This window comes from Manis pentadactyla, chromosome 9 (assembly GCF_030020395.1).
Source record: "Manis pentadactyla isolate mManPen7 chromosome 9, mManPen7.hap1, whole genome shotgun sequence".
Taxonomy (NCBI): Eukaryota; Metazoa; Chordata; class Mammalia; order Pholidota; family Manidae; genus Manis; species Manis pentadactyla.
In genome coordinates, this window is record NC_080027.1 from 107784652 (window position 1) to 107798296 (window position 13645).

General features: G+C 41.1%; 1 protein-coding gene across 2 annotated transcripts in view; it reads left to right on the forward strand.

Moving 5' to 3' along the window:
* Nucleotides 1-3935: 3935 nt before the first annotated feature.
* SOAT1 (sterol O-acyltransferase 1) overlaps nucleotides 3936-13645 on the forward strand; it is a 61565-nt gene continuing 51855 nt past the window's right edge. For both annotated transcript variants that reach the window (XM_036916790.2, XM_036916791.2), the window contains exons 1-2: nucleotides 3936-4117; nucleotides 9518-9646. In XM_036916790.2, coding sequence (XP_036772685.1) covers nucleotides 9526-9646 — 121 coding nt within the window. In that variant the 5' untranslated portion in view covers nucleotides 3936-4117; nucleotides 9518-9525. The remainder of the gene's footprint in view (nucleotides 4118-9517; nucleotides 9647-13645) is intronic.

Genomic DNA, 13645 nt, shown 5'->3' on the forward strand with positions numbered 1-13645 from the left:
ATTTATTTTATTGAAGTATAGTTGATATCACTGTATATTTTCGGGAGTTATTTTCTTAGTGGTTTCTCTAGGTTTACCATATTTTACCATATTTTAACTGATCAGATTCTTCTTTGGGTTTACACTAAATTTCAGTGAGATAAAAAAATGATCTGTGGTGGTACATGAACTCTTGAGGGTGTTTCTTCATGTGTGTGTATCCCTTGAACTATATCTATGGCGGTACCTCACTGTACTTTGCTCCCTAGAGCTAGCAGAATCTACGGAATCAAGCTGGCAGTCCACTTACCTGGGATAGGTGGCAGGTGACTGAATCTGCAAGATGCAAGATGATTGAATCACAGGGGAAGGAATAAAATTGTATCTGACTTCTATTTTGTTTGGGGTCTTCCCATAATCTAGGAATTTAGGCCTTCAGTTAGCTTCATTAATTCATTCGATACATTTATCAGTTGGCTCTTATGTATTATGCTGAGTGCTTCTGGAGTACATGAAGCAGGACTCCAGCTCTCCCAGTTTTCAGGGACATACCAAGCAAGGACATCTGACTTAAACTCTTGCCTCGCCCTTATCTTAGTCATAAAATCTTAATTTCAGGTTAATCTATGTTTTTGCTATGTCTGAGTGCCAATGGAGAAATTGCAAATATTTGGAATGGAATAAAGAGTTATTGCTTGTTTGGTAAGATTAAGAGAAATGTGAGCCTTTGAAGAACTGAGATGTTTGTGTTTTAAAACCTGGTTTGGTTCCTGTTCGGTTTCCCTTTCTGGTTCTCTGTACAACCCAGTGCCTTCTTTCATAGAGCTCAGGCCCCAGCCTCAGGCCGTTGTTCTCTTCCTGCCCCACATCAAAATTTAGCTGCATCTCTGGGTGGTGAGACATTAGATGGCTTTTACCTTTGTGCTTTTCTGCATTTTATTTTATCTTTTGCAATAAGTATGCATTATTGACATAGCCAGAAAAGAATGTTAAAGTTATTTTATTGTGCAACCAAAATAACTCGATTGCTTCTGGTTTAGCTCCTTTCAGGGCTCAGTAGGAGGTGGACTAGCTTAAATATTCACCCAAGTAAAGTTTATTCTTGCTCTTCCAGGATGCATTTTCTTACCCTGGTGAGCATTAATTCCATCCACCCAGCCTGCTAAGCCAGAAATCCTGGATACATCCTTAACCCCCATATCCAAACACTCTCAAGTTTGGTCAATTGTCTCTTTAAATCTCTCTCAAATATACTGCCTTCTTTATCCATCCCACTTGCTACTGCTCTAGGTCAGGCATTTATCATCTCTCACCTATATTTCTGTAATGCCCTTCTACTTGATATCTCCACCTTCAGTTGCAGTACTATCTCCTATATCATGACTCTTACCTACTTAATATCCTTCACTGGCTCCTCACTCTATAGCAGCTTGAGTCAGAATGTCTCAACATAGTCTACAAACTTCTTAAACTCTGACACCAACTTCATCTCTTGCCACTTCTCACTACGTACCCTATGCTTCAAAAATACTCACCTACTTCCTGTGTCCTAGATGATTCTGGCTCCCTCTTGTCATGTTGGCCTTTGATCCTGTTTTTTCTTTGCTTGGAATGTTCCTTCTCTCCTGCTGCCAACTAAACTCTTCCTACTCCCTCAGAAAACTGGAGTCCAGCTAACTTTCCTCCATTCAACCGTCCCTCTCCTAGAGTAGCAGGCTGTGATAATCATTCTGTCTGCTCCCGCCATATCCAGAAGATAGTAACATCAACAATAAGGATAAACCTCAATGTAGAAAAGAGTAAAGAAAAACCTGTTAGTATTAATTGAGCGCTTCTATATGCCAGTGTCTGTTCTTGGAGTTTTGTAGGCATTAACTTATTTAATCCTTTCAATGACTCTGTTCAGAAAGAGGCTTTATTACCTCTTTTTATTACAACACTTGTCCCATTGTTTTGAAATGGCTTAGTTATTATCTATCTCTACAACAGTTGTTCTTATTCATCTTTATATATCCGTAACAACTAGTACAAATTCTGTACGTGTGTTTTTTTGCATTTAAGAAGCTTGATCCCAAGGATTGAATGATGTGAGGCTTCCAGGCCAGTGCTGGGAGAGGCTTGGAGTTTGGGCAGAGGCTTTCAGGGCTCCTCCAATCATATTCAATAACCTGCCTCCTTGAACTAAATGGCATTGCCATCCTCCCACTTGCTTAAGAAAGCAAACTGAGAATCACCTTATTTTTTCTTCACCCTGAACCTCAGGAAAATATCCTGAAATCCTTCAACTTCTACTTCCATCATATCCATCGTAATCCAGGTGACCACCATCCATCCCATGGATTATCCGAGAGCTTCCTATTGCTCTCTGGCTTATCCTTGTCCCATTTTCCTCCTTTTCAAGTCATTCTCTGTAAAATAGGTTGATTTAAAACACAGGATGACACAAAAGTTTTTTTTTTTTTGACCTAACAAAAAGGTCCAAACAATATGATTTGGCTCCTGCTTCATTCTCTCTATCTCTCATCTCCTCTACACAAGATGCTTGAAACCTCTTGGCCTTCTGCTTCTCAGACATGCCAAGTTGATTGAGCATCAGCACCTTCATGCCCATTGCCCAATGCTCTTCTTCCCTGTGGCTAGCTCCTTTTCCTCATTTAAGTCTTAGCTCAGATTACCTCCTCAAAGTCTTTTCCTGACTGCCCTGTTTTGTTCTCTTCTCAACACTTACCATTACCTGCAATTATCTCATTTTATTATTTGTCTTCTCTATTGGAAATATGTTTCCAAGTACAGGGGCTTCTTCTGTTTTATTCACTGTTTTATCACTAGCTCCAAGAACAAAACACGGTATTTTTTTAATGAATAAATGAAACAAAGGAAAAGTCAAGAGTCTTCTTCTTGGCATATGTATAAGGTGGCAAGCAGAATCTCAACATAACTGACCCTGTGTTCCTATTGCTCTGTAGCTGGTGTAAAGCGCAAACGTCATTGGGATCTACCATGTCCCACTATCATCCAGTTGGCAGAAGCAGCAGTCAAGAGCTGTAGAAAAGGCAAACTGGGTAGGTCTGCCAATGATCGCCAGTACCAAATATGAATGGATCTGAGGGTGGTTCTGCTTTGGGGTGAACAGCGCTGCCTGCTCTGGATGGCTAGGGGAACTTGTACAAATCCTCCGTGTGAAAAGGTCCACAGAGAGTAGTAGTCAGATGAAGTAACCCTGGTTCATTGGTTCCGGCAAGCCTGACCGGGTCACGGGTAACCGTCTCAGCCTGTCTGAAGAAGGTTCAATCTCTGCTGCTTTCATCATTCCCCTTTCACCCACCTTTACTCTAAGTCCACGTACAGCTTTGCCTTTGTAAAGTCTACGTGATTAACTGTTGGATCTAATCTGTCTTCAACGTCTTCGCACCATTATTTTTTTAATGAAGTCCCCTTTTTAATTACCTAATTGACTCATTATTTCACATATCGTACTGTCTCCCTATCTAGTTCGCCTGTGCCGAAGGACACAGTTAAGTGCAGTTCACAAAGCATTAACATCCCGCGGCAAACTCTTGGAGCTAGTGCCGCTATTTCCTTCAGCTCAAATCGCAGTAATCCTCCGTTCTAGGGGAGGCTTCCGGAACTCTCTGAAAGAGTCACGAGACTCGCCAGTTCCGTACTACCACGCAGGGTGCCGTTTGGAACTTGTAGGAAGTTGCCTTGGTCTCATCTCTGCCGCACAGCGGATCCCGGGGGCAGTGCTGGCGCCAGGGTCACGACCCGCCGACGCTAAGCCCCCGCATGGAGCGCCAAGGCCGCCGGGGGCTTTCCCGCAGGGTGCTCAGCGGCCCGGAAAGGGGCGGGGCGTCCAGGGCCTGGGGCGGGGCCTGGGGCTGTCCGGAACCAATGAGATCCCGAGCCGGCGCGGGCCGTGCGCGTGACGCGGCGTAGCGGGTGGCGAGGCTGGGGGCGGAGGGGCGGGAGCCGGGTGCTTTATCTTCGTCCGCGCGGGGCTGGCTGCGTACCCGGCCTTGGGCACCTGGAGAGCCGTCCGGGTTCCTGTCTCGAACTGGCTTTCTTATCCTCCGCCCTGTGACGGCTTCCCAGCTTCGCCCTTCTTGCCCACGTCTCCGCTGCCGGGCTCCGGCCCCAGGTAACGCCCGTGCTCCCCATCCCTTCCTCGATTCCCGCCTAGGTCCACCCGCCTCCGCTGGAGACGTAGGGGAAGAGGTGGCGGCTGCGACTCTGGCCCGGCGGGCCTGCCTTCGTTCTGAGCGGAGAAGGCGGCGGGAACCGGGAGAAGGGGAGGCTCGGCGAGTCCTGGCGAGGGCGGGAAAGTTACCTTCGGGCGCCTGGATGCCTAGCAAGTTTTTAAACCTTGGAGGTTGCTTAGATGCCCACCCCACCCTCCGCCCCAAATCCTGTGGCGTCTCTAGCCGAGAGTAAGGAAAGTTATAAATTATGATACGTTTTATTCCTTTTACTTATTCCTAAAAAGCGAAACCAACATGCACTCAGGAAGTCAGCCTCTATATTGATTTAGGGAAAAAGTATGTTAAGGGATAGATGGTACTTTAAGACATCGAAATCTAGGCACCAAAGCCTGTAATCAAGCTCATGATTTATTTGTAAACATTAGGATACAATTCAGTTTTTGCCATTCTTAAATATTAATAAGCCATACAGTTTAAATGATGTGTATTTAGAAGTTATTTGTAAGCAAGCAGTAATTACAAACTCAGGTCTCTGTTTAAAGTTCATTGTTCACTTCTTAATATTTAAGTGGTTGCCATCTGTTTAAACTACTTTTTCCCAGAGTATTTGCCTTTACTTTGACATAGAAATCAACTTCAAGCATTCTTTTTGCTTGCTCGAAGTTGGACGATATCCACGAATGACGTGGTAGGGAAGTTTGTATTGTTTAGGAATGAGAGTGGATTTTGGAAGGAGTTCTGATGCAGTCAAGAGTGATAATCATTTAAAAATGACGTGTGTCAAAGCATCACGTCCTTAGAACTCTCAAAAGATTCACATTCTGTAAGATAAAGATGAAAATGCTGTGGCCACTCTTCCTGTCTCCAGTTCGTTTGGGGCCACTTTTGCCCTGGCTGTCTGGGCTCAAGGCACACTGGTTTTATTTTTGTCCTAAGAAAGTCTCTTTGTCATTACTGACTCCTAGTCTTGAGGGGTTTCCTCCGCTTCTAATGGCGTTTCTCTCCCTTCCTCCAAATCGTATACCGTCCTGCAATATTAGCCCAAATATCACTTCTTCAGGAAACTCATCCTATCTGGGTGAAGCGCCCCTAGCACTGTTTTTCTTAGCTGCAGTGAATCATCAATGGTAATGAGTTGCGTTATTACTTAGGTGCTTTGTTTACTAGCATGTAAATTTCATGAAGGCTGGACTTAATTCTCAAGTCTAGCTCAGCACCCATCATGTGAAATAATGAATGAATTGGAAGGCAGAGGAAGGAATTTAGGAATGGGAAGGAAGTTACTAACTAGGGAAGAGTGCCCGTTTCCGTGGGGAAGAAATGGAAAAAGTTTTTAACAAAGGCCAGTTAAAATTTGTTTTTCGAGTTCTATCACAGGATACATGATTATACTGACCATGCAGATGTAAATGAGAATTTGTCTGTCTTTGGTTTGGCTAATTGACTTACTAACCGGGTTCTTTGATTTGTAGATATGTTGGGTTATACTAGAGCAAACGTTTGTTTGGAAGGAGGAAACCTTTTATGCTTTGTATTTTTAGGTTGTAAATTTATGTACAGTTGTTTCTCTTTTCCCCCACTGAACCTGGGAGTGTTGTAGCAAAGTTCTTCACAGAGAGTAGGCATTAATACTCATTTGCTTTATAGATTTATATGTATTTTTTGGGAGTTTTATTGATGGGAGCACTGCAGGCAGGCCAAAGTTGACACTTCTTTCCCACATGGTTCATTGTTACTTAAACCAGTTTTTTGTTTTGGATTTCTTAAGGCAAGTTAGATATCACCATGAATATTGCAAAACCAGTGCAGAGTTTGGATTCTTAAATGTTTAATCAGTGTGGCGTTTAAAAGTAGCTGTCTAGTCAACTTTGTCACCTTGGTTGTAAATGTTTACACTGCCACTTACTCGTTATGCAACTTTGAACAAGTTTTGTAGCGTTTACAAATCTTGTATCTTTTAAAATGGAAGTTTTAAATGAGATATCTCCTGCAGTTGCCTGGCCCCATCACTGTAAAGGTTACTGACTTAGTAAGCATTAATCCTTGATTCCTGTTGTTGAACTTAAAGGAAAATAGCCAGTTACTTTACCAGCAAAATGGGTTTATTTGGGACTAGCAGAGAAATTGCAATTCAGGACATGCAGAGGATGGCAAACCATAGGCAAGTCTGAAGATCAAAGAAGAGGAATGTTACTTGATAGAGAAAAGGAGATTGGGAGGGGCTGCTTTGAACAAAGTCTCTTGGAGGAAAAGCGAGAATTTAGGATGGTGATAGTTTCTAATTGACTGGGTTGTGGTATTTTCTTATTGGCTGAGCGTAGAAGAAATTATTCCTTCTTGCTGGAGTAGTAAAGTATGCTTCCTTTTGGGAGTGCAAGGTACCCTCTTTTCCGCTTGGGGTCTGCAATTGACCAGGAGAGGTAGGGTATAAGAGCTCCCCCTTCTGGCTTTCAGACTCCATTTTAAATGAGGTTTCCTGTATTCAGTTTCAAACTTTATTGCTGAGACCTCCTGAGAGACTAGTCTTATGATCAGTTTTCACTTCCTCAACTCATTTTGCAACCCAATCCAATATTTCATAGCTATTACTGCCCCCAAATTGTGAAATATCGTATGTTCCAACCTTTTTTTTCATCCATATTTTATGCTACTTGAATTTTCCGTGATACTGACCATAGATTGCCTCTTGAATCTGCTACTTTGATTTCAAGCATTGCTTGCTTCTGATTCTCCTTAATCTCTCATAGGCTTTGCTTTTTTGTTGTTAGTTCTTTAATTGCTCTGAAATGCTGGGAAAATAACCACCTGTAAAATGGGATAATAGTATCTACCACATAGGTAGCTGTGAGGATTAAATGAGCCATAGTCAGTATTAGGTAAATGTTAGCTTTATTATTTTCTAGGTAACCTCTTTTCTTGATTTATGCTCTCTCTCTGAGAGATTTCTTTCCTGTGCTTTGGTTTTAAGCTGCTGCCTGTATATCCATGAATCCCAGACCACTGTCTTCAATCCAGACTTGTATTCATCTGTTTGTCGTCATCACTTGGCTGGCCCACAGGCACATCATACTGAATTTAGTCTTTCTCTTCTATAGTTACTTAGCTTAATGGTACACTCATGGCCTTAGTCATCTGAGTTAGTAAACTCACTTGGGATTTAAATTTCCAGCTGCCTTCTGGGTGGAGCCACCTGGATAACTCATAGATACCTTGGCTTAATGTTTATAAATTTATCTTTCTTGTCTCCTTTATCTCTTCTTCATGAAATCCTTGTTCATTTAATAAACACATGTCTTTGAGCCTTCTCAGGCCTTTATCATTTTTTGTGTGAGCTCTTTGTTCTCCCTGTTAATCTCTCCTTTCTCTAACATTTCCTCTACATTGTTGCCCAAGTTATCTTACTAAAAGACAAATGTTAAGTCACCCTCTTGTTTAAAAACCTGTCAGCTCCTTGTTTATGTTAAATTCTCAACTCCTTAGAATGGCCCCCAAAAATCCTTGGCCTTTTGTCCTTGCCCTTTAATATACTCTGCGCTGCAACTTTATTCACTTCCTTTAAGATTTAACCTAGATTTTAGCTTCTACAGGAAACATTTCCAAATTGCCGCAAAGCTGTATTGGGTACCAGGCCTGTGTTATCTTCATACTCTTATATGTCCATCTCAATTCCTGCTGTGTAAATACCACTAGGTGTTCTAATCTTTTTTTTTTTTTTTAATGTCTTTTGCCCAGTACATTTTTCGTTCCTGAGAGCACAGACTGTTGTAGTCATCTTTGTGTTCTAGGACCTGGAACACTGTAGACCTCAATAAAAATGTTGGCAATAATGAATCTTACTATAGCCTGTACTTGTTCATGTTTTCGTGTTCTCTTCCATGTTTTCATGTTCTCTTCCACTTATCCTGTTTTGATGCCTAGCGAATTCCTGTTCCTTGAAGTCTGGCTCTTATATCACATCCTCCAGGACCTAAGAACTTGTTTGACTTCCGTAGATGGTTATGTGTTCCCTTGATACATTTTATGCGTGTGTGTATGTGTAAACAATGTAGTGGGGTAGACCTCTGTATTACATTTATCTCACATTGTAGAAAGAGGTGTTAATATACATGAATTTTCAGATCATTGTCACATACCTTTCCAGTGCGTTTTTAGGTGTGTTACGGTCATTAAAGCACGGACTTCAGCTAAAGTCAGCTTTGTTACAGTGAGGTATTCAGGACTCAAGAAACATAACGCCTTTGATCCTACAGTAAAAGATCTATGCTTGTTCTCTTTTGTTTAATGTTGATTAAACCACTTTTAAAGTTTTCTTTCTTTTCTTTTCATCGGTAGTTAAGCTGGCAGTCACTACTTTTTTCTGTTTGAAATGTACACAGGATTATCTCATAGGGTTATTGTTGGGATTAAAGGAAGTAATGTACACAAAGGTCTTATTGGAGGGCATAGCAATTAGTAAGTACCTATTAAGGTGAACAGGCGAATTTATTAACAATTCTAATAATGTTTATTCTGATTATTTGTGTTGTTTCAGGAGAATGATCTCTCAAATTTGAGAGATTTCTCCAATGGTGTAAAGGGCATGGCATTTGTCAGCAAATTGTTTTTAGGAGTCTCTTAGCTAAGTTTAGAATTGGGTGCTTGTTGTGGTCTTAAGCTCTAGAACAGATCGTTTTTATGTCTGTACATAAAATCTGCATCCCAAACTAGGAAATGTCCTCATTTACAGTTATCTTTAATATTAACAGGTAAAGTTAGAAATAAAAATGAACATCAGTTCCAACTCTTCATAGTAGCCTAATACCGGTTGTTTTATGAACATCGCTATGTGAAGGGCATTAGCTTTTTTTAATGTATGTGAAAATGCTTGGTGACTATTAATTCATTCACCAGATTAGTGTAGTAAGTGCAGACTGTATTCCAGGTTCTAGATACTTGGATAAAATGGGGAACAAGACAAAATTTTCCTAATTCATGGGAATTAGTCTTGTGGGATAGATAGACAGTAAGCACTATAGTGTATTGGGCAATCGTAAAGCAGGGCAAGGGTTGAGAGAGTAACAGGGTGATAGAGTGTTTATTTTAGTTAAGATAGGCGAGTGAGTCCTTGAGGAGATTTCTTCACAAATTTGTTTCCTTGTCTAAAAGGTATAAAAGCTTCCTGCTTTGTTCACCTCTTTCAGTTCCATATTATGGGATCCCATATGTATGGAATTAAGTCTGTTTTTCTCCTGTTAATCCATCTTATGCCAATTTAATTATTAAACCAGCCAAAGAACCCGAAAGGGAAGAAAGGCAGAGTTTTCCTCCCTCATGAAAGTGTTTTGTATCGTCTTTCCTAGACAGCACAATGGTGGGCGAAGAGAAGATGTCTGTAAGAAAACGGCTGTCAAAGCCCAGTGAAAACCTTGAGGAAGAAGAAGGCCAGGGAACCCCTCCCGCAAAGGAGTCCCTGGAGACACCCAGTAATGGTGAGGCTTTTAATTTTTTTGAGATGAATCAATGAGATAGAGAACACACTCAGTGTTCTAGAATAGAGATTGCCATCTCTTCAGCCCTTTTTATTATAAATGGATATGCTGGGGGACAGAAGGGGGACAGAGGGACAGAAGAGAAAAATAAATTGATTAAAGAGAATAGAAAGAAACATTTGGTTCAAGTGCCAGTCACAGCTGCCTTGGACACTAGCGGAGACACTGGTGTGTAAATTCCTGTATATCTCATAGAGGTGAGCTTTATTAATGTGGGTGGAGTTTGCAATATATACTTCAGGGCTTGTATTACATAGAATTTATTTATTTATTTTTGTATCCTTAATGTACAATTACATGAGCAACATTATGGTTACTAGACTTCCCCCATTATCAAGTCCCCACCAAATACCCCATTACAGTCACTGTCCATCAGCGTAGCAAGATGCTATAGAATCACTACTTCTCTGTGTTATACTGCCTTCCCCGTGCCCCCTGCCCCCAACATTATGTGTGCTAATCATAATGCCCCTTTTTCCCCCTTCTCCCGCCCTTCCTACCCATCCTTCCCAGTCCCTTTCCCTTTGGTAACTGTTAGTCCATTCTTGAGTTCTGTGAGGTTGCTGCTGTTTTGTTCCTTCAGTTTTTTCTTTGTTCTTCTACTACACAGATGAGTGAAATCATTTGATACTTGTCTTTCTCTGCCTGGCTTATTTCACTGGGCATAATACCCTCTAGGTCCATCCATGCTGCAAATCGTAAGATTTGTTTTCTTCTTATGGCTGAATAATATTCCATTGTGTATATGTACCACATCTTTATCCATTCATCTACTGATGAACCCTTAGGTTGCTTCCATATCTTGGCTATTGTAAATAGTGCTGCAATAAACATAGGGGTGCATGTCTTTTTCAAACTGGGCTCCTGCTACATAGAATTTTATATATCTGGTTATGAAGATATGAGAAAATAAGCCCTTTCTTGCTAATTAATTCAGTGAACATTCTTTGAGTATCTACTGTTCTGGACAGTTTATTCATTCCTTCAACCTCCTAACCTATCGATAATTACTCGTGCCTTGCTAGGTGTTGGGGCTATAGCAGTGATCAGTACAGGTGTGTTTGCCCTCATGGAGCTTCAAGTGAATGAGAACACACCCCTTCCCTCCCTAGTTAACGTAATTAGATCGTTACAAATACATGGTACTAAGTGCTCTCTTAATAGATGTAATGAGCATAATTAGAGTAATTAGCAGAGTATCTTACCTAGTTCAGGATTAGGCTATAAATCTTGGGAGAGAGATTAGGGAGTTTTGTTAGTTCCCATATCCAAGTTTGCTTTAGTGCATGACTACAAAGAAGTATGACAGTCCTTGTTAAGGTCAAGGCTTAGGCTTGAGATTAATAGACATGTAAACACAGCTCCACCTGACGTCATCTGTTTCATCAGGCTATTTGTTTTTTTGCAATGACATTTGTATAAGTTTGATTTCAACAAGGATTTGAAATTTGAAGCTTGTTTGATTAATAAATAGGATGGAACTTTCTGAGGTTGACTTTGGGATCCTCAGTCTTCTTTTGTAAAGAAGCATTCTTTTGCTTTTCCTACTTAAATTTAATTTGAAGTCCAACAGTTGGATCCCACCAGGAATATCAGTGCCCCTGCTTAGGTTTATATAGTGAAGTTTATTAGACTCTTTTAACTATTTATGAAATATATACATTGCATATGGGTTAGTTTTAGTGTGATACAAAATGTGAAATTTGTGCGAGGGTGTGAGCCAACATGAGGTAGAAACTCCCGTTTCATGATTTAGGGACTGAGTGAAAACCCATATTGTCTGTTTTGGAGACAGCAAATTACTTCCACTTGAAATTTTGTGTCACCAAACAGAGTTTTCTCTCTATGGCCCAAGTTTAAAAAAAACGTTTAAATTACTCTAATGTCTACATATTTTCAGCACTTATTGTCTTAGATAATAAGTTTTAGTTATTCTAACTCAGATATTAAAAATTGAATTGTTTAACTTAAGTATGACCTCCTCCTTGGTTAATATAAATACTGCTGATCTGAAAACAGAATGTTACTCTACTCCACTTTAATGTTTGTTCACTTTGGGGAGTAAGCAGATGGGTAAGATATGGCCTTTGAGTACTAAGTAGCAAGGACACCAAACTGTGCCACCCAAGACCAGGGACATATGTGCCACCTGGGAGCTTGTTAGCAATGCCCTACCTCGCATTAACTGAATAAAAATTTCATCTTAATTGATTTCCAAGTTAAAGTTAGAGATGCAGTTCTTAGAGTGGTGCTTCTCAATTGGGATGTGAATTAGTCAGAGTCCTCCAGAGAAACAGAACCATTGGATATATGTGTAATTTAGAGAGACACATAGGAAGACTTAGTAAGAGTGATTGGTTCAGATGAAGGTTGAGAAGTCCCAAAGTTTGCTGTTTGGAGCTGGAGGCTCCCAGGGAAGCCAGTGGTATAGCTTCAGCCTAAACCTAAAGTTTTCAAAGGACTGAGAACCGGAGGACTGATAGAGGTAAGTCCCAGTGTGAAGGCCTGAGAACCAGGGTAGGATATGGACATCCCGGTTCAAGCAAGAGAGCAAAGTCACCCTCCTTTCTTCCTTTTGTTTTACTCTGGCTCTCCTGCTTTGGGAAGGGTGAACTTCCTTATTCAGTCTATTGAAATGCATGTCTTTTATGGAAGCACCCTCACAGACTGTGATCTGAGTCATAAGACCAAATACGTATTTCCTAGGTATATTTGGTCTTCATCCACAGTTCCTGAAAACACTACAGTTTTAAACGTATTAACTTTGAACCCCACCAAGGGCAGGGGCTGGAGGCTGAGTCAGCTAGTGGCCAATAATTTAGTCAGTCATGACTATGCAGTGAAGCCTCACAAAACCCCCTGAGAAGAGCTTATTGCTCTCTGCTTTCTTGGATCCTGCTTCTCAGTCAGAGAGAGAGCTTCTGTGCTTGGGGAGCCAGAATGCCTCCCTGAGCCACCAAGCCAGGCCCCAAGCTCCCCCAGGAGAGAAGCTCCTTTATTTGGGACCTTGCCCTATATATCTTTTCATCTGACTGTTAACTTGTATCCTTCATTAAACTGGTAAATGTAAGTGTTCTGAGAGTTGCTCTAGCAAATTAATTGAACCTAAGGGGGAGGTGATTGGAGCCTCTAATATGTAGCCAGTAGGTCGGAAGCACAGGTAGTTGCCTGGGCAAGCTTGCAACTGGTGCTTGGAGTCAGAGCTGGAGGCAGTCTTGTAGGATGGATTACTTAACCTGGAGAATCTGATGTTGTCTCTGGGCAGATAGTATCAGAATTGAGTTCTCCAACACCCTGCTGCTGTTCTAGAATTGCTTGGTGTAATGTGTGGCAAGACCCCCTCCACATACATACATACACACATTGGAATCAGGTCCAGTAACTCGAATGGAGTTACACTACTATTAATTTCTGTGTGCTAATACTATTACTGTTGTTGTATATGAAAGCAGACACCATAGCATAGATGGATGCAGAAATAATGTTTTACCAGCTATCTGGGCAACCCTCGGTCCACTCAAGGTGACAAAAAATTAACTATTATGGGCTGTGCATGAATCACCCATAGAATGAACTCATTCAACAAAAACAGCTTCTTGGACCCCATTATTGATCTACTGGATTAGACTGGGGGACGGCCCATGTATGTTGTTTGAAAAAGCTTGCTGGGTAGTATTGATTGGCGTTGCTGGCTGAGAACTGCTGCTGTCAAGAGCTGTGAGACCTAAGTATCTTATGGTTCATCATTTTGACATAGCCCTAAGGATTTTTTCATTAAACTCAGCTTTTGTAAACCTTGAATTATTCTGTGGTTCGTAATTCTAGGAAGGAACCTTTGGGTAGGGACTTAATGTCCTAATTTGCTCAAGTTACTCTCTGCTTGCACTGGTGTCAAGCATGATTCTTTATAGTGCCTTCTTCCAATCTCAAAAGTGTCAG